This window comes from Solea solea, chromosome 21, assembly GCF_958295425.1.
Source record: "Solea solea chromosome 21, fSolSol10.1, whole genome shotgun sequence".
Lineage (NCBI taxonomy): Eukaryota > Metazoa > Chordata > Actinopteri > Pleuronectiformes > Soleidae > Solea > Solea solea.
In genome coordinates this window covers 17405390-17430751 of record NC_081154.1, presented here as the reverse complement: position 1 = coordinate 17430751, position 25362 = coordinate 17405390, and the positions used below count along the sequence as shown (strand labels likewise).

The following is a 25362-nucleotide window of genomic DNA, read 5'->3' as shown; positions in this document are numbered from 1 at the left end:
CATCACAAGGCCACAATCAGGACACAAAACACAACACTGGTAGAGTTTGACACTCTTTGTGCAATCCTGCTGAAATGAGAAGATATGGCAACACTGTGGTGCACACTTTCCAACCCCACCACTCCAAATGATGCAATATTTTGAGCCAACCATTTATAAAAGTATTTTTTTAAGCTCAGATACATGAGCCGCATTGCAACGCAGTAAAGTTTTCATGACAGACTGCTTGACATGTCTGGACAATTTGTGGCACCTCTTCACTCTCAAAAAAAACATTCCCTAAGTATGTTACGCCGACCAGCCAAATGTACCAAGACAAACTGCCAGGAGGCTTTGGTTAAAGGGGATGAGTATGACAAAGCAGAACTGTTAAAGGTCCAGTGTGTAACTAGTAAAGCTTCACATGAGGGTCGTGAGGCAGCTCCAGTCCAATGTAGGGCAAACAAATAGAGATAAAGAAACCATTCACATTCACACCTACGGTCAATTTAGAGCGTCCAATTAACCTCGCCATGTTTTTGGACTTTGAGAGGACATGCAAACTCCACATAGAAAGTGTGGAACCATGTGTGACCCACGAGTGGTTGTAGAATTATAATGCACTATAAATATAATATACTAACATACTACATACTATCAGTACATATAATGTTGCCTTTGAAGCGTGTTTCAAAACACTGCAGCTCTTTTTCACATCTTTTGTGATTTTAACATTTACAACTTTGGCAAAAACTTCCCACGACGATGCTAAAACATCAGTGTTATAGATATAGAACAACAGATGTATATAACATATATATAACAGCTCAGCTGTCAGTACGTACGGTAAGTCATTTGATTTTAATCTTGATTTTATCTTAAATTGTGTGCTACGTTTCATTACCAGTAAAAAAAAATCCCACTCTTATTAAAATGAAAGTGACATCTTTTGATTAGATGACGATGTTTTGATGGTGTTCGGGGGTTAAAGTGTATAAATGGCTGGTCTGGCTCGCTGCTACGCAAACAAACACAAACCTGTGTGTTACTCTGTTTTCCTGAGGATTAAATGACCCGATAATCTTCCAGAAGGGTTTTAAGAGAGGATGAAAAAAAAAAAAAGCTTCAGCAGTGAAAGGTAATCAAGTCTCAGCAACTTCCTCCTGAACTACTGTGACTGTAAATGTGCTGTGGGACAGTCTGAGTCTGGCTGTCACTGTAATCAGTGATGACCTCGTTCCTGAGAGGAATCATAGAATTACCTACAGTCAGACTTTAGTTACATTTGCGAGAGCAGAAATCAGGGCCACAATCTGATGCCAGATTTTGGCACATAGATTTAACCGATTTTCTGATCAAATATAACAAAAATATGGCCACACGGCTAGCATTGTTGCCTCACAGCAAGAAGGTCACTGGTTCAGAGGATTCGAATCGGTGAAATTCTTGCTGTGAGGCAACAATGCTACCACCATGTTAATAATTATACTACTAGTACTAACAATAATAATAAAATCAATAATAACAACAATAACAATAATAATAATAATAATAATAATAATTATGAAGAGAACAAAACTACATTTCGGTAACACTTTATATTAGGGAACACATTTTCACCATTAACTCGGTGCTTACTAACATGCATATAAGTAGCATACTAGCCCATTATTAGTAAGTATTAACACCTTATTTAGGAAAAATCTTAATTCATGTCGTAATAGAGGTAGACTAAGGTTATGTAGAATAAGGTGTTAATATGTGCTTAATAATTACTAATAAAGGGCTGGTATGCTACTTATATATGTTAGTTAGCACGTAGTTAATGGTGAATATGTGTTCCCTAATAATAAGTGTTACCGAAATTTCTTATAACTGGGTGATTAATAAGTATAATAATTGGTGGTCTGATTAGTGGGATGTCTACCTCTTAAACCAACCTACAGTCAGACTTAATGTATATCTACCTACAATCAGACTTTAGTTAAACGTCTGTATAGAGGAGTAGGGCTGGGCAATATATGGATATTATATTTATATCATGACATGAGACAAGAGGTCATCATCTCGTGTTAAAGGCTGTTGCATTGATAATCATATTATATTATGATTTATTATATTCAATAAATTAAGGAAATACATTAAATGTTATAAGCCAAATTGCATATATTGATTAAACAATAAATGTAATCAACAAAAAAACATAAGTCTTAAAACATCAGTTCATGAAATTTCTAAGTCACATTTTTTGTGTCATAGCAGAATTTGACCACATTGTTTCTAACACATGTAACTATCCTTCATTTAACATTAAAAAAAAAGCCAAATTGTGTATTATCATGAAATACAGATCATAAACAGCAGATGTTTCATTTTAGAGTGTGTTTGTCTCTCTCCTTTGAGAAGCACAAACATCTCCAAAGAAAACTTCTCACAATGCCAGAGAAGCAACCTGAGAGAAACTCGGGATATGATTTATTAGCCGTATTGCCCAGCCTTACAGAAATCCTAATTTGATTTATACCACAATATCTAACGATGTCAGTAAGATTACTTTTCTCACATGGCTCAGCCCTACAGAGGAGGTGAGTATACCTACCTAGAGTCAGAACTTAGTTACACTTGCACTGCAGTGGCGGCCTGGGAATGGGATGGAGAATGAGTGTTAATCAAGGAGGAGGAGCTCATGGAGAGGGACGACACAGAGGCACGGAGGAGAGGAACACTGCGAATATTCTGACCAAATAATGTATGTACAGCACGTCACCTGATGTCATGGATACACATTTGCTGACTCGCAGTCATATACTGTATCAGTCTTACATGTGATCAATTGCCTGTTAAAGAGGGTTTCATCTCCTGTTACCCATAATTACATGCATTGATCTCTTCTTAACCATTACTGAAGCCACAATGTGTCCATACGTGTGTGTGTTCAACAGAAATTGGAAACTGGATGACATGCAACTGTATCCTACATCCTGTATGTCCCCTCGGATGTAGGTCACGCAGACCCGCTGTTATCACGGACGCTTGCTTCCATTTAATATTTCATATTGACACTTCTTCCCACATTTACATCAAATACGTATCCCATGACGTGCTGTACATGTATACGTACTCTGAATTACTACGTAGGATATTTGCAGTGTTGTAACGTAGGCAGAGGAGTAAGGAGTGTACACGTTGCAGCATGCATGACAAAGATCTACAAATGAAAGAAAAGAAAGTGTTACCACACAAAACATGCATTTCTAAATACAGTTTTCGAGCTACATTTAAAGTTGGTGTATTGTATTGGAGTCAAATGCATTTGCTGATGAATCATTTTAGTCTATGGTGGCCTGTAAGGACTTACTGTAAAACCTCCTGTCTTGGAAAATAACTCCACCAGCAGCTCATACTCATAACTATAACACTTATAGATATACAAGAGGTGGCAAATTGAAGTGATAGACCAGGCTGTATGGTGTACTGACACATAGTTGACTGATTTCCTTTTCCTTTTCCAGACAGAAACTGAAGTTTTTTTGGGTGGAGGCTGAAAAGAACATCTTTCAGCTAAACGAGACCGTGAGCCTTGAAAAAGTTCTGCCATCACCCTGCAAGTCCTGGAAGAGCAGCATCACCGAGGTACGTGAGTTGTATTTACATGTATGACATAGAGACCGGCAGAGACTACACGCCGAGTGGTTGCAATGTCGTCATTATGTTAAGCCCGCCCACCGACTCTATACACAACACGTTTGGATTTTGCAGATCGCAAGCTAACGAGGATTTTCTGGACGGAACCCTGGCTGCAAATTAAATTTGCTACCGCTCGGGTGGGTCTAGATTTCTAGGCTACACTTAAGCAGACATGGATTTAATGAAACTAAAACCCGTTTTTTCTTGTTTCCTCACTGGTAGCCATGTTTGGATTGATATCGAGCATGTATCAGTACGTCACGATGAAACCTGAACTCTCATTTTCTGGTGAGATAAATGTGGGTGAAGGGCAGACAGCGTAGGCTCAGTGCGCCTAATGTTTAAATATGTGCTCAACTTCAAAATCGTATTCAATTGCAATGCAGGAATTACGAGTGGTGGGAGTTGTTCAATAAAATCCTTCATCTTCTTTTTGAACTTATTGAGGATGGCTTTGACTCTGAATTTGGTCGCAAATAATGAGCTACTTTGTTTTTCATCCTTTGTCATTTTATAATTGTTCTGCTTTCTTTCTTTCTTTATCGTTCCAATTCACAGAAAAAAAAACAAATGGCTGTTTGTGAAACTCAACACAGGAAACACAAAGAGGAGGTCAAAATACCAAAGAACAAAACACAGTGTACAGAACCAAAGACAAGAAGAAGAAAAAAAAACCGTTGTTTGCACAGACAACAATAAAATATAATAAAACACAATTTGACACAAAAATACTCCACCAAAATACTTATACACACACCATGTTAGAAACACGAGACAGAAACAGAAAGACCCAAGAAATAAAAGAGGAAAAACAACTGCACACCAAGGATGTGAACCTTGAAGAAGGTGTAGAGGAGAGATTGGGAACGGGCAATCGAAGGCTGATTGACCATTTGACCTTAATGAGCCATGCATACTGCACTGGGAGCACAGGAAGTCAACTTAGCAAACAATCAAAGACAAGAAACAGACAAGCTAATAAACGATAAACGCAAAGACACCTTACACATGTATCTAAAAAATGAACCACACGTGAAGGAACACAAGGATGAGTTTTGGACAGCGGGGCAATCCCTCTTTAAAAACATTAAGGAGGACAGGGACATTAGTAGAAAGACATTATAAATTGTTTTTTTGGGCCATGTCGTAGCCATGTTTTCTGAGGCTGGTCAGCAACCTGAACGATCCCTTAAAGAGACGCACAAAGACACAAGGGCCTTTATGTATTGACAAACTGAATGTATGGATTTTCAGGGATAGCTTTTCCTGTAAGAAACCCAAACCCTGGCGTGCCTCTCCGGTGACACCCGCCCTTGTTTTCCTCAGCGGACTCCTGCTTTGCTTTAAAGAGGGATTCTTTGTTTCTTAATAGCATTTAAATTACAGTTACTACATAAGAACCAGTGAGACTGAAGCGATGTCAGGGACCTCGGAGTGAGAACTTGAGACTTGCTTACCTTGCGTGCAGTGACTTTTCAATCAAATGTGTATCAGTATCAGTGTGCGGGCTTATCATTTCAATTCAGGTCTCCCCAGTGAATATACAAAAGGTCCTGAACTTTGGACTACACTCGGCACATGGTCCAGGGAATAGTATTTCAGACCCATTTCACGCTCACAGTACAAATGTTTTTGTTTGTATTGCATTGCAACAAGCCAAGTGGCTTAGTTTACAACGCTGCAGTGGTCAAAGTTGGCAACAGTTGGCAGCGTGGCATGTCTCAGGAGGTACTATCCCTTGACCTTAATTGCTCCTATGACCCCAGTGACCTTGGGCCTTGGAAACAGGATTGTAATACAACTGGAATGTCAGTGCAATTACAGGCACTCTTCAGTTAAGGCATGAAGACTTCAACCATATTACACACACAACTGTGGACAGAGTGCATTTGTCAAGGCCAGAAAAGTCCAAATTGCAGTGTATTATTTTGTTTGCCATGGTGCAGGTCCACAGGGGGCAGGAGCAACATGAATAAACACAGTAAAGGGGGGGGGAGGGGGGGGACACACACAAAACAAATTAAGCCATAAGGACGACAACACAAACACAACACTCAGACGGCATTGAGAGGACAGAGACACAGTGTATAACACGTAAGAATGAAAAAGCCCACATACACACGCGTGATATGACACAACCTGAAGAGAGAGACAACAACACAGAGGCACATCAGACAACAACGTGACCCACTGTTCCCACCATTCAATCTTCTCTTGAGTGTGTTTCATAAGTTATTAAGACACAGGACACGACAACACGGGTTATTTTGTTTTCACTTGAGCTGCCGGGTGTGTTTGCACATGTGCGTCCGCTCATATTCAAAGTTTGAAGCTCGCACACAGACACACACACACACACACTCATATTTGCACGGAACAATCCCATTTTCTTTCGTCGTGTACATTATTCACTGAGGTGGTCAGGGAGAAAGTGAATGAGCTAAATCTGTACGCTGAGCCCTAAAACTGCCATGATTTGTCATTCCAACCTTAATGTTTACATTTACACACACTGCCTAACCTTAGCTCAGCTGTTAGCAATTAGTCTATGACACACAAAAACAGCGGCGACTGTGAAACAGGTGACACAACAAAATCCACTGAACATGTCGACACAACTCAACACGTGCCTAGTGTGTGCAGCTGTGTGTGTGTGTGTGTGTGTGTGTGTGTGTGTGTGCTGAAGAGGCTGCTGCTGTACTGATACAGACACAAAGACATGCTATGTCATGGAGAGCTGGGTCAGAAATTGTGGATGATGTCTTGATTATGGGCTCCTTATTTGTGTTGTTGTTGTTGTTGTTATTGTTGTTATTTATTTAAACCTCTGTCAGTGTTACCTCTGGCCTATGGTTTGATCCAGGAGGAGGTGGAGTTTGCATTGAGGTCCTGCTGTAACAGAGACCCTTCCATCTTATACCAATCCTCAGTCAGAGGGGAGTCTGGGCTGGGTGCCAGGGCGGCTGCCTCTACTGGGGGAGGGGGGGTGGGGTTGAAAGTTTAGAGGGAGTGTGGGGGGAGTGTTTTTGGTGCAGGTGGGCGGCAGTTGGTGGTAGTTGGATTGCAGTAGTAAATGAATTAAGGTGTTCATGAGCACGCAGATGATGAACAGAGGGGTTTTTGTTTTGTTTTGGGGGTTTTTAAAGAGTAAAGAAGGGGGTGAAAGCATGGTGGTGAAGATGGGGCAAAGGGGAGAAAGGGAGTCAGGTGTGCGGGAGGTGAGGTCAGGTTAGGTTAGGTTAGGTTGGTGGTTTCATCACATGAGGGAAGGGGGGGAAGGGCAGCAGGCCAAAATACAGAGGGTGGTGGGGGGGAGAGAAACAGAGGGAGAAACAGAAGTGACGAGAAGAAAATTAATGCATGGTCAACTGTCAGAAGAGTACAGAAGAGAGAGAAGGACGGAGACTGTTCGTGAGCATGAATGAATGTGACATGGGAGAGAAGCAACACGCTTTGACAGGGAAAGGAAGAAAAAAAAGAGACAGAAAAACAAGGACAGAAGCATCTTGTCTGACACATAAAAGAAAACACGAAACCCAAGCGGTGATGAAGACACAGGCGACATGAATGTGAAGAGGTGGAAACAAACAGAGCAGAGCTGAAGAGTTGAGTGTGTGTGTGTGTGTGTGTGTGTTGATGCTAGCTGTGACTGGAGTCTGCTACATGACATGTCTTCATTACTCAGTTTAATGTGGGCTCTCCATCCCATTGGTCCTGAATGTTTGAGCTCAAATACGTGCAGTAACCTCTGTGTACATGTCTGTACCAGATGTATATAAACACAGTATATAAATATCTCAACATTTGGTGTGCATGTTTATGGATCTGTCTCCTGGTGTGAAACGTACCTTTCCGCACATTCCCATCCGTAGCACGGAATTCCCTCGTGTTGAGCAGGAAGCAGGCGCGGTCCTGCTGGTAGCGCTCGCGGGTAGGCCCGCGTCCGAGAGGGCTCCTCTCGTCGGGGCTCAGTACCTGATCGATGGTGGGGCAGTCCTCATTAGCCAGGGCGGCTGAAGCTGCATCACCGTTCTGCTTGGAATCTAGAGAGAAGGAGGTGAGTAGACTGCATTAACAGAACCCTAACTCTCGAGGACTGGGTTCTAGTTCACTCAGAAAATACACTGGCTTTGAAGTTGTGGCGGCTAGATTAGCCAACACAATGATGTGGACTATAAGGAGGTGCTGTGCTAACAAGCTAAGCTAACATACGCTGCGATCCATGTATAATTGGAACTTGGAGCTGGGAGTGATGTCACCTCTGAGTGCAACACGTTCCAGAGAGATACCAACACTGATGTATCTACGGATACTGATATCAGACCTTTTTTAAACTATGACGCTGTTAACATCACATTTGTGCTGATGCTTCGATCACCTGCAGTCATTTCAAGCTATTTTAAAGACATAAGTCTCCAACTGTCTAACAAATATTCGTTTCCCACAAAGAAGAAATAAGCCGCCCATAACATGAGTATCAGTAATACTAATTAAATGATACATTAGCTGTTAGATTAATTGAACATAAGTCACTAGATGAATCAAAGAATCTTAAAAGTAATTGTGAAATTAATCATTTATACCTTTTGCCTAATGTTGCAACATTAAAATCCTTCTTGCAAGTTCAGACAAGTTTAGTGTGTGAGACGCTCCTCGCTACTCAGTGATCGACGGATTTCTCTTTAGTATTCTCACATGAGTCCATTTGGACATTAACCAGAATTCTACTGGGAGGTGAAAAGTAGTAAGAATGTCCCATGCAACTTCTGCAGATATTTATATTCTAGCATACAGCCTCTCTGGAGAAGTTCAAGAAAAGATCTGGTCCTCGGTGCATGTCTGATAACAGCAGATCTCTGGAGTTTAGACCTTTTCTCAGAATCAACCACGACAGTTTGAGCGCGGCAGAGAGCCGAGTGGACAGGATCTCGTAAAATCACTGCTAAAACCAGTCATTTCAGGCTCACTGATGACAAAGGCAATAAAGCGATGCATTAAAGGTGTATCATGTGAGGCAAGGCTCTGTTTTACACAGAGAAACACTTGCATTAGGGTGTTTTGATGCATTTTTCATAGCTGAAACGTAATTTTACTTCCATTCTTTGCTGACAGGTGGGGGCACTACCACCTGATCATAAATGACACACGAGTGGGCCAGTGATTTCTCCAGGGTGGCGCTAGAATAAACTGCGCATCACTTCTTGAGAACACTGCCACTTGTCTCTTCTTAAACACAGACAAATGTTGTTATTGCTGTATCCTGATGGAATATTATAGTGACATCATTTTAAGCTCATATCGCCCATCACTGCTGAACAGATGTTTTTTTTCCCTCGCACAGTTGGACTTTTTCTACTTGAACGTTCCCTCCTGACCTCAGTTCACGCCCCTGTGGCCCCCCAGGTCATTCGAGTGTGAGGCCCCTGGGTTAAACTGAAACTGAAGGTAAGTGTTGGTGATAATGAAAGCTTTGGCCGATAAGAACCGATCCAGTTTTGTCCATCCAAACTAAAAGCAGAGGTGGAGTTTTCAACGTATAACGCATTTTTACACTTCTCCACAAATATACCACCACTGATGCTAGTCAATCACATTACCTGAAAGCACAAACAAAGAAAGTAAAGTTTAATCTTGAATAGAAGGGCAATATCCAAATAGAAAGACACTAAAATCTATAGTGCTGCTGAAATTCACTGGCCAAAAAGGACTTTATCCAGAGAGGAACATTCAAGAGTTACCTCCAGCACCAGATGCCAAGCATGGTGAAGACATTAACCTGTCTCCCTCAACTGCCATCAGTCATATTTCTCAGAAGCAGGTCAGTTTTTTAAACACTTGTGTAAAATACACTTATTTAGAGATAAGTCATATTCATTAAATGATTCCTGTGTGTTTCGGGATGAGGGTTTGCATCATTTCTTTTACAGAACATGCCTACAACTGTGTAGATTTTTTTCATTGTGAAGCTAACAGCAAATAGGGCAAAATAACAGAAAATTTCAATGTGCATAACTATCCACCCGTCTCAGATCTCTGGCAGACTGAAACAGGTTTTGCTCATGAATATCCTCCCTATATTTAGCACGATTCATCTGCACTCCATTCTGACCAGTTCCTCAGTCCCTGCTGCTGAAAGACAGCTCTTGCTCAGTGGGGTTGCAGTCTCTGGGGCCTTTCAGACACCAGAGGTATGACAAATAGACTGCACACAGGTGGACTCATTTCACTAATTGTGTGACTTCTGAATTTTGTTTGTTTGTTTTTTATTTGAATTTGTTTTAATATTTGTTTTCCTCAATTCACTTCACCATCTTAGACTAGTGTGTGCAGATCCCTTACATACGTACACATTGAAAAACACATTTAAATTACAGGTTGTAATGTAACAAAATATGTTAAGAGTCAAATACTTATGCATTGTTTTGTAAAAAAAAGTACATTTTTATATATAAAAAATGATATCTCACCTCTGTTAATCTCTATAATTTCTTCTTGGGCCAGAGGACAGTCGCCCCCCATGCCTCCAGAACCCATCACTCCACCTAGGACATTTCCCAAGATCCTTTGAGGTGAGGCAGTAGCCATTGCGAGGGCATCTGGCTTGCAGTAGTTGGGAGAGCCTGGTTGGGGTGCTCGGGGGATATGTTTGTTCTTCTTTTTGGGCAGCTTTTGTTTCGCCATCGCCAGAGAATAGTACATGCCAAAATTGTTGACAATGACAGGTACGGGCATGGCAATGGTCAGCACACCAGCCAAGGCACAGAGTGCACCCACCAGCATCCCTGACCACGTCTCTGGATACATATCTCCATAGCCCAGCGTGGTCATGGTAACAACAGCCCACCAAAATCCAATGGGGATGTTCTTGAAGTTGGTGTGGGCACTGGCAGTTGGGTCGGCCGGGTCTGCCCCGATTCGCTCAGCATAGTAGATCATGGTGGCAAAGATGAGCACACCGAGGGCTAAGAAGATGATGAGCAGGAGGAATTCATTGGTGCTGGCACGAAGTGTGTGGCCAAGCACACGGAGGCCCACAAAGTGGCGAGTGAGCTTGAAGATTCGGAGGATACGGACAAATCGCACAACGCGCAGGAACCCCAGGACATCCTTGGCAGCTTTGGAGGACAGGCCACTCAGGCCCACCTCCAGGTAGAAGGGCAGGATGGCAACAAAGTCGATGATGTTGAGGGTGCTTTTGAAGAATTCTAACTTGTCTGGGCAAAAGGTGACTCGCAGCAGGACCTCAATGGTGAACCAAATGACGCACACGCCTTCCACGTATGTCAGCCAGTTGTCAGTCACCACCTCGTACACAATCACCTCGTGGGTCGCGTTGCCCACGGTGACGTTCTCCGTCTTGTTGACGATGGTGTTGAAGGCCTCATGTGTCTCCATGCAGAAGGTGGAGATAGAGAGGAGGATGAAGAACAGGGAGCCGAATGCCACATACTAGAAGGGAGAAAGAATCCAGCAGGAAGGAAAAGAGACAGAAAGAGACAGTGGAAAAGAGGGTGAAAAAGGGAAGGTGGGTCAGATGCAAATCAGACAATTCACCAGGGCAACAAACACAACAAAGTACCAAGAAAAAGTAGAGCTCATAGAGGAGAGGGCAGTAGTGAGTCACTGTAAAGGTCTGATTCAATGAATTCATTACATCGGAATAATCGGGCCCTTTTTAAAATAGATCCATGTTTTTTTTCACAAACAATCCTTTAGCATTAAAAACTCCCAAATATATGAAATTGTTTTTTAACAGTGTAGAAGGAAAGTGAAGCTTCCCTAGGATGAACCACCGTCTTCTAAAATTTCTCACAGGCCTATACATATATAAACTTATTATTATACATTTCTGGATTTGTTTTTGTTGTTGTTAATCCACCCACCGTGTGACACATACACTGCTCGTTTTGCAAGACAACGTGCAGCTCAGTAAGTTTGTGTCAAACACAAAGTTTAGAAAATATAGAAAGTAATTGAGTGATAGAGCAAGTGTACATGCCAACGTGTCCCAAGGCAAGAAACGTCACCCCACTTTGCTCCTGACATCATGTGAATGTGAATGAAAAAGCACTGCACATAGATACACTGTATGAACGTGTGAGTGAATGAGTGAATGTAGTGTAAAGCAGCGTTGAAGGGTCACCAAGACTAGAAAAGCTCTATATGAATACAGAGTCAGAGCATTTACCAAAAAGAAATGTGAATATTTTGAATATAATTGAACTCCAGTGACAAATTTACGTGACACCAAGCCAACTATTCTTGAGTTTATCCTGACGTCCTAAGACATTGTATCAGAAATTGATAAATTAGTATTGTATGTGCGCACTCTGACTCATCCGAGACTGGCCAACGAAAAGAGCCTTGACCGAAAGGTTGCTGAGAAAGTAGGACTATGTGGTAAGTTATGGAATAAATATCAGTTACTTGATTTAAGGTGTTGGTCAGACAAAATGTAGGGAAGTCCAGATTGGACACATGGACAGTAAGGGTGCACAATATTAGTATTAATATGGTTTGTTTTATTATGGATTGATGTACAGTAAACAACAAGATGAAGATTCATTTTAAATATAACAAAAATAAACTAAATTTAAAAAATTCAAGCTATTTTGCCAAGTGCAAAAGGTTTATACAAGAAGTTTTTAGAACCTTAGTGTGAGTGTGAATGGTTGATCATCTGTGTGTGTTTGCCCCAGCAACCCTCGTGTGCAGGATAAATTGGTAGACAATGAATGAATGAATGAATGAATGAATGATGATGTTTTCATGTTTGTTTTTTTTCTATGATTCTATCTTTCAGCTGCGACCCAGTCAACAGTCACTGGATCAGTTGCAGTGGCATGATGGCACCAGTACGTGCACGGGTGTTGCTGCACACGCTCGCCCCGCTGCAGTCCATCCCTGTGATACCTGCAGTGTATTTATAGATGCAGTATACTTTGTGCTTGATCAAATAAATAATGAAACACAGACATGGCCTGAAGAGCCAAAGAGAAAGGTAATTCATACTTGAGTGGAGTCCATATATATAAGAAGCCTCCAGTAAGTGCCCTCAGTATGCTGTGCATTCAGTGAGTGTTTTCAACATTATGTGCTTATGTAATATAGAGGGACATAGAGATGAAGCCTCATCACGAACGAGTTTCAGTTAGTGAAAAATAAAAAAAAATATACATATATATATATATATATATATACTCACACACACAAATCCACTGGATTTAGTATTATTATTATTATCATTATTATTATTGTTGAGATTAGCTGACACATACAGATAGATTTGACCTTCCAGGAAAGTCAGTGTATAAATCTACTGTTATACTGGTATCCGTTTGTTGTTTAATTAGAATTTCACTCACTCATTCACTAACTCACTCATCTTCTACCACTTTATCCTCCACATGAGGGTCCCCAAAGGCAGAATCCCCAAATCTGCATGTTTTTGGACTGTGGGAAGAACCCGGAGAACCCGGAGAACCCGGAGAAAATCCCATGCACACACGTGATGAACATGCAGTCACTGCAACAACTGTGTGGCCCTGCATCATTTCAATTATATGTAAATATATATGTAATTGTGTATTTATATTGGATAATCTAAGTGGTTTGTATGAGGCTTTCTAATGTTCCATCTTCACCCTCCTCCCTCTTTACTTCCTCTCTACTCTCTCCATCGCTTCTTTTCTCCCTTGTTATGCTCCTTGCTTGTCGGTGTCTGACCTACTTTCTCAGATTGCTGCAGTGCTCTCCCCCTCTGTCACACACACACACACACACACACGCAGGTTCTCAATTACCCTCCTATGTCGACCAGGTTTAGTGTATTTCACTAATGTATTAAACATCAAAAGTCGTTACAGATACCTGACCATGAAATCTAAAATCTAAGACCCTACTGTAATGTTGTCTCATGTCATGCTATACATACAATTTCGATATACTTTGACTTTATTGTTTCCAAGAGGAAATTCTCTTTCACAGCACTGCACTTGTTTAAGGTCGTTTTCACACCTAATAGTCTCCGCTAGACTCAATCAGGGGTTGCAACATTCAGCCCCTCCGAGTTTGCTTTCACACTTTAGTGAAATGAACCAAACCTTTGCATCTGGTTCACTTGAAGCGAACTGAGACCTCCGTTTTTAGGCGGACCAGAGTTTGGTTACGCACTCACACCTCCCCAAACGAACCTGAAACTCTCTGAGGAAACTAAGAGCTGGAGTGAATGCACCCGGAGAGACGCAAAAACACAACAGCTATAGACTTAACATACTTTATAGCACATAAAACAGCTGTGATCACACTCAGCCTGTTGAGGGATGTGATGGCTGAGGGAATCAGGCTCCTTCCAAAGCACCTGCACCTCAAAGCCCTGTACCTACACCCTGAGGACAGTGGGTCTCGATGTCCAGTGAGTGGGTGCGTGACGTCCTGTTCTGTTGAAATTGGGATGCGTACAATGGCCTTGTTATAAAGGTTGGGTGTGTGAAGACCTATTGTTTTTGCACCTTTGTGAGTCTGGTCCAATGTTCTGCGCAGCCCTACAGGAAGTGGTGGCAAAACTACAGTCACATCACATCTATGATGTAGGCAACACAGGTGGAGACACACACCGGGGAATTAACTTCAAAAGTGAAAGCAGTCTGGAGGAATATGACAGGAAAGAGAGAAGCTGACAAACAGTTGCCAAAACAGCGAGTGAAATTCACCATGAAAAGAGAAGCTTTAAAAGTAAGCGATAGTGAGAAGAGTGAGTGGATGCTAGATGACTGAAGGTAAGTGGTTATGACAGGCCTTAGTCACAAAGGCTATACATGTCAACCACAGAGAAAAACCACTACAGCAAAACATACAGAACAACTGAACGTTGTGATGTAATGTATGATTCAAGGGCTCAGTGGAGGTCCAACTCATCTAATACCTCAAAATTAGCAGGAACTCACCAAAACAGGTGATTGACTCATTGACCACTGCCAGTGAAGGAGTTTTGTCTTCCTTTCTTTTTTTTCCTCCAGGGAGTTGAGGAAATAACCAGTGAAATAACTGTGGTGTCATGTTGCCGATCAGAGCCTGCGTCGATGAAACTCGTCTCCAGTCTATTACACAGTCATTTGACTCGGAAGGGAAAGCTGATACCATCTATTCCCATACAAGAGCCAGGTGTTAGCTGATGTTTGTGTGTTTTTGACCAGTGGAAAGGGGAAGTAACTCCAGACTGCATACCAATATAGCTTTTGCCATTCATACAGCGCATCTATGTGCAGGGTATTTTGTAGCAAAAAAAAAAAAAAAAAAAAAAAAAAAAAAAAAAAAAAAAAAAAATGTATCGCACTTATGACTAGCACTTCATAGTTTGATTTACTTGAAGCTCTTACTTACTTCTAGCACTTATTTGTACCCAAATGTTTAAATGCACTTATTGTAAGTCGCTTTGGATAAAAGCGTCTGCTAAATGACATGTAATGTAATGTAATGTAGCACACATCTTTCATGTGTGTCTTAAGTGTCTTGCCCAAGGACACATCAGCAACATGCACCAAGAGAGCCAGGAATCGAACACATAACATGGCTCTACCACTGACCGTTGTATAGTCACCTCCCACATCCAAGAGGTACGACCAACGGACGCTGATCAAAATGTGTCTGGATGACGTTTGCAATGAGCACTTTACTCCACCAACTTAGCACAAGACATGTATGAGAGTATCTATAATGTATGCAGACGAACACACACACACACACACACACACATACTCTCACTCATGTTTGTGCATAAAAAACACATAAAAAATACTGTGATGTAACTTTTTGCTCATACCGCCCAGCACTAGTTAAATAATTGTTAATAATAATCTAATCATTGTTTCCTCCCTATACCCATGCACACATCCCAACATTACACACAGGTCCAGAATAAAAAACGTGTGATGAAATCTAAATGATCAAATCTGTGTTAAACATTACTCAGTTCATTGTCATTAAGAATTTAACCAACATGCTGTGTAATTATGTTTTGCACCAGCAGAGGGCAAACATCAGCCAAGGTGTTGGTGTTGTTAGCAAACAAAGAAGAAGCTATAGTGCAGGAAAACAAATGTGAGGTGCAACGAAGCGGCCTCCAGAGTTTATCGTGCCAATACAGCCGTGGTGTGAAGTCCTTGAGGACGACTGCTGAAAGTGAGGTGAAACATTTTCCTCCAAAACAAGTGCCTGCTCCTCTGGGTCTCTGTCCTGTTGCAACGATCACCTAGCTTGGCCAGGCTTTAGCTGTGTAGCCCACGAAACATCCACGTCATCAGGAAGTGGGGATTTAAAGGTCCAGTGTGTAACACATATACAAACTCTTATGTATATGCATGGAGGAGTATGAGGGCCACATGTAAAAAAATACTGAAAGAAAAAAAAAAAAAAAACAGCATGAATTCTGAGATTGAAGATAAAATAAGAATTCTGAGATTTGATATGCAAAACAAGACTTCTCAAAATTCTGACTTTTTCTTTAATCTCAGAATTCTGACTTTTTCTTTAATCTCAGAATTCTGACTTTTTCTTTAATCTCAGAATTCTGACTTTTTTTTATCTCAGAATTCTGTTTTTTTTCTTTAATCTCAGAATTCTGACTTTTTTTAATCTCAGAATTCAGATTTTTTTCTTTAATCTCATAATTCAGAATGTTTCTTTAATCTCAGCATTCTGACCTTTTTAATCTCAGAATTCTGATTTTTTTCTTTAATCTCAGAATTGACTTTAATCTCAAAATTCGATTTTCTTTAATCTCAGAATTCATGCTGTTTTATTGTATTAATTTTACATGTGGCACTAATACTCTGTGCTGATGCTGCCATGTTTCTACAGAAGGGCTCGGCCTCGCTGCTGAGTTCCTGAACTGATTAAGTGTTTGATTCAGTTCTATATCGATACATTTATATTGGAGTTTCCAAATCAGTTTTGCTTGGTCTTGACGGAGATTTTCACTGAACTAATGCTGCAAATTGTACATTTGTAATAGTAAACTAGTGCAATCATTAAATAATAAAAAAGTTACATGAATATAACAATGCAGTGTAGTTCTACTGCACAGCTGTGCAGTAGAAAACTGAATAATGTTGGTTTGTGGCACAAAATAAGACATTTGAGAACATTCAACTCACAACTAATCCGTTCATGGAGAAAATAATCGCCAGATTAATTGATTATTTTAAATTGAAACCTTGAAACAGACATGTGTTGCTATTATTTACTGTCAGTGATTAACTCTTGTTTATTGATGATCAGTTTGGGGGAATTTAACCCCGATTTTTTTAACCCTGCTGCTGCTAAAACAGAACATGTGTGGCCTCTGTAATCAAATAAATCAGAATTTCATACACTGATAACCTGAACATCATATCAATATTGATCAGTCCGACACAGGCGAGGCCTTTTAAAATATGCAGCAGCAGCGTGGTGAGCCGAGGAGACGGAGAAGCACTCCCACTGCTTCAACACTAATAAAATGTACCTACAGCTATTCATCAACTCTCTCTCTCTGTGTGTGTGTGTGTGTGTGCCTGTGTTTACATGTGTCGCTGGTTTAAGTGCCTGGCACACAAGCACACATGAGTGTGTGTGTGTGTGTGTGTATGAGAGACAGCCAATGGGCACAGGAGGTGTGTGTTGCTGATAGTAAGCGGTAGCTACATGAGCACTGCATTGAGGCAATGGAGAGAAATGAGCGGAGAGATGGAGGGGAAAGAAAGAGGTGGAGGACGATGATAAAAGGCGGACTAGCGATCTGTCAATTCAGAATTATTTATTTCCTCTTCCCTGAGCCCACGCTCCATCCCTCTTTTCCCCCTCACTGCAACGTGAACGCGCGTGCATGTTCTGCCCCGAACAGCCGCGTTTATGCGCCGAATATATGATTCAGAGGCACGACGCCGTAATAGCCGCGCACTGGATTCCCTGCAGCGAAGCAACCATGTGTGACACCTGCAGCCCAATGACCTTCAAGGCCCAATAGAGTCTCCATCTCTCTAGACTCTGAAATTAGATTTGGAAAAAAAAGCATTAACATAATATTCCAAAAGAGTCAGAGACGGGGGGACAACAAGAGAAGCAAAGAGGGAGCAGTTGTAAAAAAAAAAAAAAAGTTAATGTATGTAGGTGAATGAAAATGAGAGAGTGAAGGAATGCAGGGGAAGGAGATTAAAAGATAGGCGACGGAGTAGAGACAATGGCTCAGGGAGAGAGGAGAGAGCACGGCAGGAGGAGAAACAAAGGAGGTGAATCTAATAGATTTAAGCAAAGAGCTGATATTAGGTCTAAAGGTAATTTGCATGCATGCTGGTGTGCTCTGCTCTTCCTTAACGGGACCCTAGTGGCGCTGTGTTTACTGCGGCACCATCCAGAAGCGCTTTATCATTACAGTATAACCACAACCCTGCCTGGCTCTCTGTCACCATGACAACCACTGCGTTAGCCTCTGCTTTCAGGCACCAAGGACAGGACTGAACCGAATAGCGCTCCTTCAGCTGGTGTACAGAGCTACGGTACAGGTGGAGCCAAACTGAGGCTGGTTGTTCCGTTTCATCTGAGCGTCTGTCGGGCAAGGAGAGAGCGACCTTGACGGAGACGTAAAAGACAAATAAAAGGTTTGAGGTGTTATTGACGGGGGATTTTTGTTCCACACACACTCTGACGGTGACGTTTGATCAGTGTTAGTGTGATGAGAGGACGGGGGCTCACACACAGTCTTTCCCAGAACAACAAAGCAAAACAGGCAACCACCGATGCAGAGTCAGCAATTATGAGACGACAACTGACGGATGATCCGAAATCTGCACGTGAATGAGGCGTGAAATATAAACACATGAAATACAGAGCGTTCTCCTGAAGGGCAACCACTGCAATCAGTGTGGGTCGGGTAATTAATCCATTATCTCGGGGTGCATGACTGTGCCCATCACTCAGAGACTGCAACAGTAGCCACTTTGCCCGCAGCACGAGTGTAACCTTGGCAGGTTACAGGAATAGCACTTCTCTTGTACCATCATGGTTTGAATTACAGGGGAGCGAAGCGGAGCTCGGCTCCCCGTGATAGGACACAAGCTCCTCTGAAAGCCTACTTTGAAACATCATCCACTTTTGTGTCACAGGTCAGACTCGAATATTCCTGAAATAAAATAATACAAATAAAATAATCAGTTTAACGCGTCGTTACCGGCGTTAACACAATTAACGATTACATATTTGAATCGTATATAAAATACTGTCTCCACTGATAATGCCAATGCTATTCCTGTTGTCACCCATGTGACTCCAATCACCTACATTTAATGTTAGTTTCCCTCTTGACAGGAGAGAGAGAGACGTGACGTGTGAGAGAGACACACACGCGTCTGTTTTACGCACACTTTCTCGCGTGGCGGCGTTTGACGTGTACAGTGTAGTACAGTGTAGTACAGTGTAGTACAGTCGTGGTGCCACCTGAATACGGGGCTCCCCCAAATGTCACGGTGTCATTTCAACACTGTACCGCCATCGTCCCCGTGAGCCGAGTTTAAGCTTCAGCCACTGGGAAAAAAAGAAAAACCCCAACCAAACAATTAAATGCTCATGAACGTGACACGGAGATTAAGTAAAAATGTCACAAGGCACAGAGAGAGAGAGAGAGAGAGAGAGAGAGAGAGCAAGAGGGAGGGAGAGAGTTACCTTTAGGGACAAGCAGAGAGGACAGAGAAGGATGGACATCTCTTATTTTGAGATAAGAAAAAAACAAGAAAACTTGTTTTAATTCTTTAAACTCGATCGATTATCAAACGTCATCGTATCTCAGTAATTGTTTCAGCTCTGCGATGTTTTGTCATCGCACTTAAAGCTGCAGTACGCAGGGTAACACCGTTAGGCTTCAATCCATAGCTTGTGAAAATAGTGATGTTGGGAGATCACAGCTCTGCGTCAGGTCTCCTCATCAGAGCACAGACACACACATTGGCTTCATATGCCACAGATGACCCGAGGCATATGTTTTCATCTCTGGAACTCTGCTGTTGAAGCATATTTTATTGCATTTATTGTCTGACTCTGTCCCCAATTCTTTGCTTTTTTTAAGGGTTTCTTTGCAGCAACTGTCAGCATTAGGGTAGAAACACGTCCCCTGAAAAGACCTGTATGCAGATTAGATGTAAACAGAGTGTATAGGTTCAGCCGTGTCATAAATCAGTCCAGAGCTGCAATTATTGATCAGTTCCTAAATGAATGATCTACTTTTATGAGAATTGATGAATGAGTTTGAGATTCCAGCGTCTTCACTGTGAATATGTTGCAGTTTCTTTGTTCATTAACTGTGGTTTGTGGATAAAACAAGACATTTTTTTGACATTTTGCAGACCCAACGATTTATGGATTAAGAGATTATGAAAATAATCCCTAGTTGTAGCCCTAACTCAATCAGTAAATCAAGATCACTTAGAAAAATATCCACTTAATCTGGATATTGCTCAAAGTAGATTCTAAGTTTTATCCTTGCCTACACTGACTAAGTGAAGAGAGTTTGCTGTATCACTGCAGTATAGTCTCAACTTTAAAGGTGCACAGGGATGTGAGCAGATCATGACAGCTGATATTAAGCGAGTGACAACAGGAAGGAAACAACACCAGAGGAAATATCACGTTCTTATGACCCTCCTTTCCCCCACCAGCTCTCTTGCTGTCTCACAGGAGCTGCAGCGCTGTCTCACTTCACCAGAAACTCAATCTAAAGCCGGGGTGGGTGGAGCAGGTCGTCTTCCAGCTGAGGCTCAGACCCAAGCTCTTTGTGTCTACAGCAGGGACCGCAGGAAGGATGGCTTTTAGCCGCTTCACAAAAGACTCACAGGCTCGACTCTACTCGACTCGCCTCGGCACAGCACGGTTAAGTTGTGTTTCCATTAGAATAGTAACCTGGTACCAGGTACTTTTTTTAGTACCTGCTCTGACGAGGTTCTGACGAGGCCATCACAGACGTCCGACACAAGAATGAAGCCGAACAATGCCGAACTGTAGATCAGTTAAAAAGACTTAACAATCCTAAAAATGTGGGTTCATCTCCAACAACTACCAGGGAAATGTCTAAAATCTCAATATTTATTAACAGAGGAGTCTGGTGTATTTAGAGACAGCACTGCTGATCACGAGCGAATCACGGAGTCTGTGCTCCGGTCGTGGAGGAAGTACTGAACACATGATTCTATCTACAGTATCTGACAGGATGTTCATGAGCTGCTCACTCTCTCACAAGAAAGACCAAAGAAAGACAAAGATGTCAAACAGAAGTCACAAAATAACGTCTTTTGAAGCCGTGAAGTAAAACTAAAGGTGTTGCCTATGAACTTTGGGATGGAGACTTGGCAGTTGACACATTTCTTCCATGTATTTCCAGTCAGAAAAAGCTGCCTAAGAGGAACTAAACCCCTGTTCTGAAGCTGACTCCGCCCAATGCCTAAAAATCTACAAAAAGGGGGCAGGGAGTTATCGGTGAGTGGGTGAGTTAACTGCTCTCATATTATTATTTAGGATGCTGTCTCTGTAGGTGGGTGAAAGGTTGGCCGTGTTGCCATCTGACGTTCTTTTTAGGGACCAAACCCTCCGTTTTGTTTCCATTTTTAGCCATGGCTTCCTGCTACACTCTGAAGCAAACAGATCGGGGATTTGGCAGAGGGAGAAAATCAACTGACGCCAGAACAGCAACGGCTAGAATGTGTCCCATAGATGACACACTACGATGTCTCCGCCATGGCAGATCATCGACACACGTCCTTCACAGTCTAGTATCGTCATATCGCCCGCCCCGGTGCGAGTCTCATACATATGCATGAGGCTTATCCAACACCTGAACACAGGCGGGGCAGCAGGAGGTAAATTGCAGTTAAATTCAGTTATATAATTAGCTCCTGCACGGGGTAATCCTGGCATTGGCTGTAAAACGCTGACTCTCTGAGGTCAGTGCTCTTGGAAGTGATCTTGGTCGAATACCAATCAAAACACAGACGAGTGTTCCAGAGATTCCCTGAATGACTGAACTGCACGACATGATACAGTTGAAATGTAAAGCTCTCCCACACACACACACACACACACACACACTGTGTCGTGTGAGCTCTGCAGTGTTCAGGTCCCCTCCATTTTGCTCTTACTGCAGTCCTGTCAAACCTGTACACGTGTCTGTTTCCTCTCAGCTGCTTTGTATTCGCTCCAGATTACTGCAGCATACTGTGTGCGTTTGTCCTTGCTACGCAGTCCCCGCTCTTTCTCAGCTGATCCTCCCTTTTTTTCCTGCCTCTCCCTCCCTCACCCCCTTTTTTCCATGCGTCCTCCCCAGTCTTGTCCTGTTTTTTTTTTTTTGTTTTGTTTGTTAAATTCACATAAAGCAAGTGTTTTAAGTGTGATGACCGTCTGCCTTCACGCTTCCTCCTCTCTGTTATGTCTCCTCTGTCCTTTCTCACTTCTGCCTATGTACGTCGCGTCTTAAAGCAATAGTATGGGATTTAGACGTGTGGTTGTATGAGATACTGACTCGCTGTGCACACACCTTGCACACAAACACACAAACACACATTTAACAAAAGCTATAAGAATGCATATGTTCTTCATAGAGCTGAAACAACTGCTCAATTAATCGATGACTAAATGAATCATCAACTATTTTGATAATCAATTGATTTTTCATGATTAAACCGAGCTTTCTGATTGTCTTAGCTTCTCAAACGTGAATATATTCTTCTTTCCTTTGCTCCAGATAACAAAGAAATCATTAAAACTCAATCATCTTCAAGACATTGGAGAACATCATCACCTCCAGGTTTGACAAACACAGATCAACATTTCTTAACGTTTTATGGACGAAGCGATAAACTCGATTAATCGTGAAAATAATCGACAGATGAATCGATTACGAAAAGAATCGTTAGTTGCAGCTCTGGTTCTTTATCTCATGATATGGCAGCGTCTTCTGCTCGCTCTCCCACACTGAAGTCTACAGAGAAAATCAGTGATTTTAGGTAGCTGCTGATCTACTGCTGCCTGCTGTGGTCAGGTGTGAATGCTTGTCTGTCCCTGTGATGGACAGGCCACGTGTCCATGGTGTGACCCCACCTTTCGCCCTGTATCAGCTGGGATTGGCTCCAGCGGCCCCTGCAACCCTCACATGGAGGATAAAGCGTGAGACATGAATGAATGAATGAACGTCTATGTTCAGATTACCAGCCACGTTACACAAATCCAATTCAAATCTGATTCCATACATTTCAGAGTTGTCGGTTCACTTTATAACTTTATAAAACTCTGAACATGACTGCGTGACCTTCAAACGACATGCTCAGCACATGTGATGGAGCATGGCCACATATCAGATATATATCTGATCCTGACCACATAATGATAGCTCTGATATGAATGATGACTGATGATAGTCATAGATCTTGAAAACAAGAACTGGCGATTGAATTTCCGTGTCCACACGGGCCTGAAAAATCTGATCCGAGGACAGTAAAGTGACCAAAGACACTGGATAGCTGCATTTACGCCACATGGTGACAACGTGACAAATGAACTCAGATATCGTCAGGAGGCCTCATATCCAGTCATTTGAAAAACATCCGGCATTTGGAGCTTTTGGGAAACACATTTTTCAAAATGTTCTGACATTTTTTTGGACCAATTTATGGATTCATTTTGACAAATGAATCGATTATGAGAATAATCATTCATTTCAGCCCTTAAAGCTTGTCCTTACCCTACAGATTCTCTCCATAACCTATTTGCCATTTAAAGAGAGTTTTCTTTAAACTGTATTTTTTTGGCTGCTGACATTAAACCAAATTATTATATTAATTTTGAATGCGTTTATTTCAGCTTTTTATTTAGCAGTAATGCCAATCCTTTTACGGGTTCTAACTTAAGCTATTTGAAGGCATCAACTCTGGCTCATGGATTATGGAATGATTTTATAGTGGAAATGATTGGTTAGATTTGGAAGCCTACCTGCGTTTCAGCTGCATGCTAATCAACGCTCAGTTTGTTGACGTATGCCTTTGCCGGACACATTTATTTGGCCGGATCCCATGTGTGAGAGTGATGTGCAGGGTTACATGTGGAGGCGTGTCCTGCAAAGTGATTTATCTGCATGCAGTAAGCGTGAGCGCTCAGCTGAATGGTTTATGGCCAGCCCCGCTCACAGAGTATGGGCCAATGTGTAAAGGTGAGTGCACTCAGAGTAATTTATGTTCAGCCAAGTGTTTGAGGGGGGGGTCAAACGTAAGACGCGTGTTGTGATGGAAGTGGCTGAACGTGTACCATGTTTCCCTCCAGTCTCTCTTCAGTTGCAGATAAAAGCCGGATGTGTTTGTGAAGAATTTATGACCCTGACACAGTGAAAGGACTTTTGATTTATCGCACAATTAAAATGTGTTTTTTCTGTCAGTATATGTGCACAGTCTTTAGTTTACATTAGGGCCAAACATGATAGAGAATTACTATGCTAGATATTAGGGCTTCACAATATATCACAATCATATTGTAGTTTGTTTCCCCTCATTTTCTCCAGTATGGCAATGGTAGATCAACGCTAGAACAAGTTGTCTTTCAGGGTTCTCCGGGTTCTCCGGCTTCCTCCCACAGTCCAAAAACATGCGATATGGGGATTAGGTCAATTGGACACTCTAAACTGACCATGGGTGTGAGAGTGAATGGTTGTTTGTCTCTATATGTGGCCCCGCGATGGACTATCACCCTATGTCAGCTGAGATTGGCACATCTCCCCCCACGACCCTCATGTGGAGGATAAAGCGGTAGAATATGGATGGACGGATGAAAATACATCAAATAATGTGTTTTTACTTTTTAAATGGATTTCACTACAGAATACTGAACACGTGCCCTAAAATGTATTATGTAATGTTTTCCATTAGGTGACTCAATCTGAGTAACATATTATCAATACTTTCACATTGTATAGCACAGGTGTGTTCACCATTGAGTAGAAGCACTACCCCTGAACCTTCCATAATAATTTACTTCTTACTTCTTTACTTAATCTTTGTTATTTATAGATTCAGGAAGATCACTTTTACTTACACTTTTGTTTTGAATTGTAACTCTTCCAACTCGATCAGCCCCCTCTTGACCAGACTAGATACTCATTGGCCCCCAGGTCACTTTAGTTTGAGACCCCTGGGTTCAATTGAAATGTTCTGTACTTAGGAAACAGGTAAAGAGACTTTATATTTTACAAAAATTCCAATCACATCGTTGTTTACTAATAATCAAACACTTCCCTCGCTCATTCAAAACAATGATCCCACCTCTGTCCTTCCATCGTTACGAGACATCGAGCGTCTCTCCAGTAAAGTGTCACCCACAGCACAGCACTGAGGTTACAAGGCAGCAAACAGAGGGACGGTGCCTTCTGAGAATATCAACGCAACACGAGAGGGCCTGTGGCACAAATCCCTGTCAGTGGAAAGTGAAACAGAACAAGATATTTACCAACTGCAGGCACAGAGAAGGCGGTGATGACTAAATATGACAACACTCCACCCTTTTCCTCAGTGTCAGGACATGTTCAGTGCTTTGGTTCATTTTCTAAGCATTGCCTATATGCTGAATCGTCATTCCAGTAACAGTCTCATCCTCTCACCAGTGACAGAGAGAACAGATTTGCCACCAGCGAATGAA

At 41.9% G+C, this 25362-nt stretch overlaps 1 protein-coding gene across 8 annotated transcripts in view; it reads right to left on the bottom strand.

Annotated features, from left to right (window-relative positions):
• LOC131448649 (potassium voltage-gated channel subfamily C member 1-like) overlaps positions 1 to 25362 on the bottom strand; it is a 54031-nt gene that overhangs the window by 12588 nt on the left and 16081 nt on the right. For 2 of the 8 annotated variants that reach the window (XM_058621275.1, XM_058621276.1), the window contains exons 3-5: positions 10134 to 11115; positions 7515 to 7709; positions 5785 to 5805 (exon numbers count right to left, since the gene is read on the bottom strand). In XM_058621275.1, coding sequence (XP_058477258.1) covers positions 5785 to 5805; positions 7515 to 7709; positions 10134 to 11115 — 1198 coding nt within the window. Of the gene's footprint in view, positions 1 to 2218; positions 2620 to 5784; positions 5806 to 6491; positions 6639 to 7514; positions 7710 to 10133; positions 11116 to 25362 lie in introns of those variants that run through there. The other 6 variants (XM_058621282.1, XM_058621280.1, XM_058621279.1 and 3 more) reach the window with 6 other exon arrangements.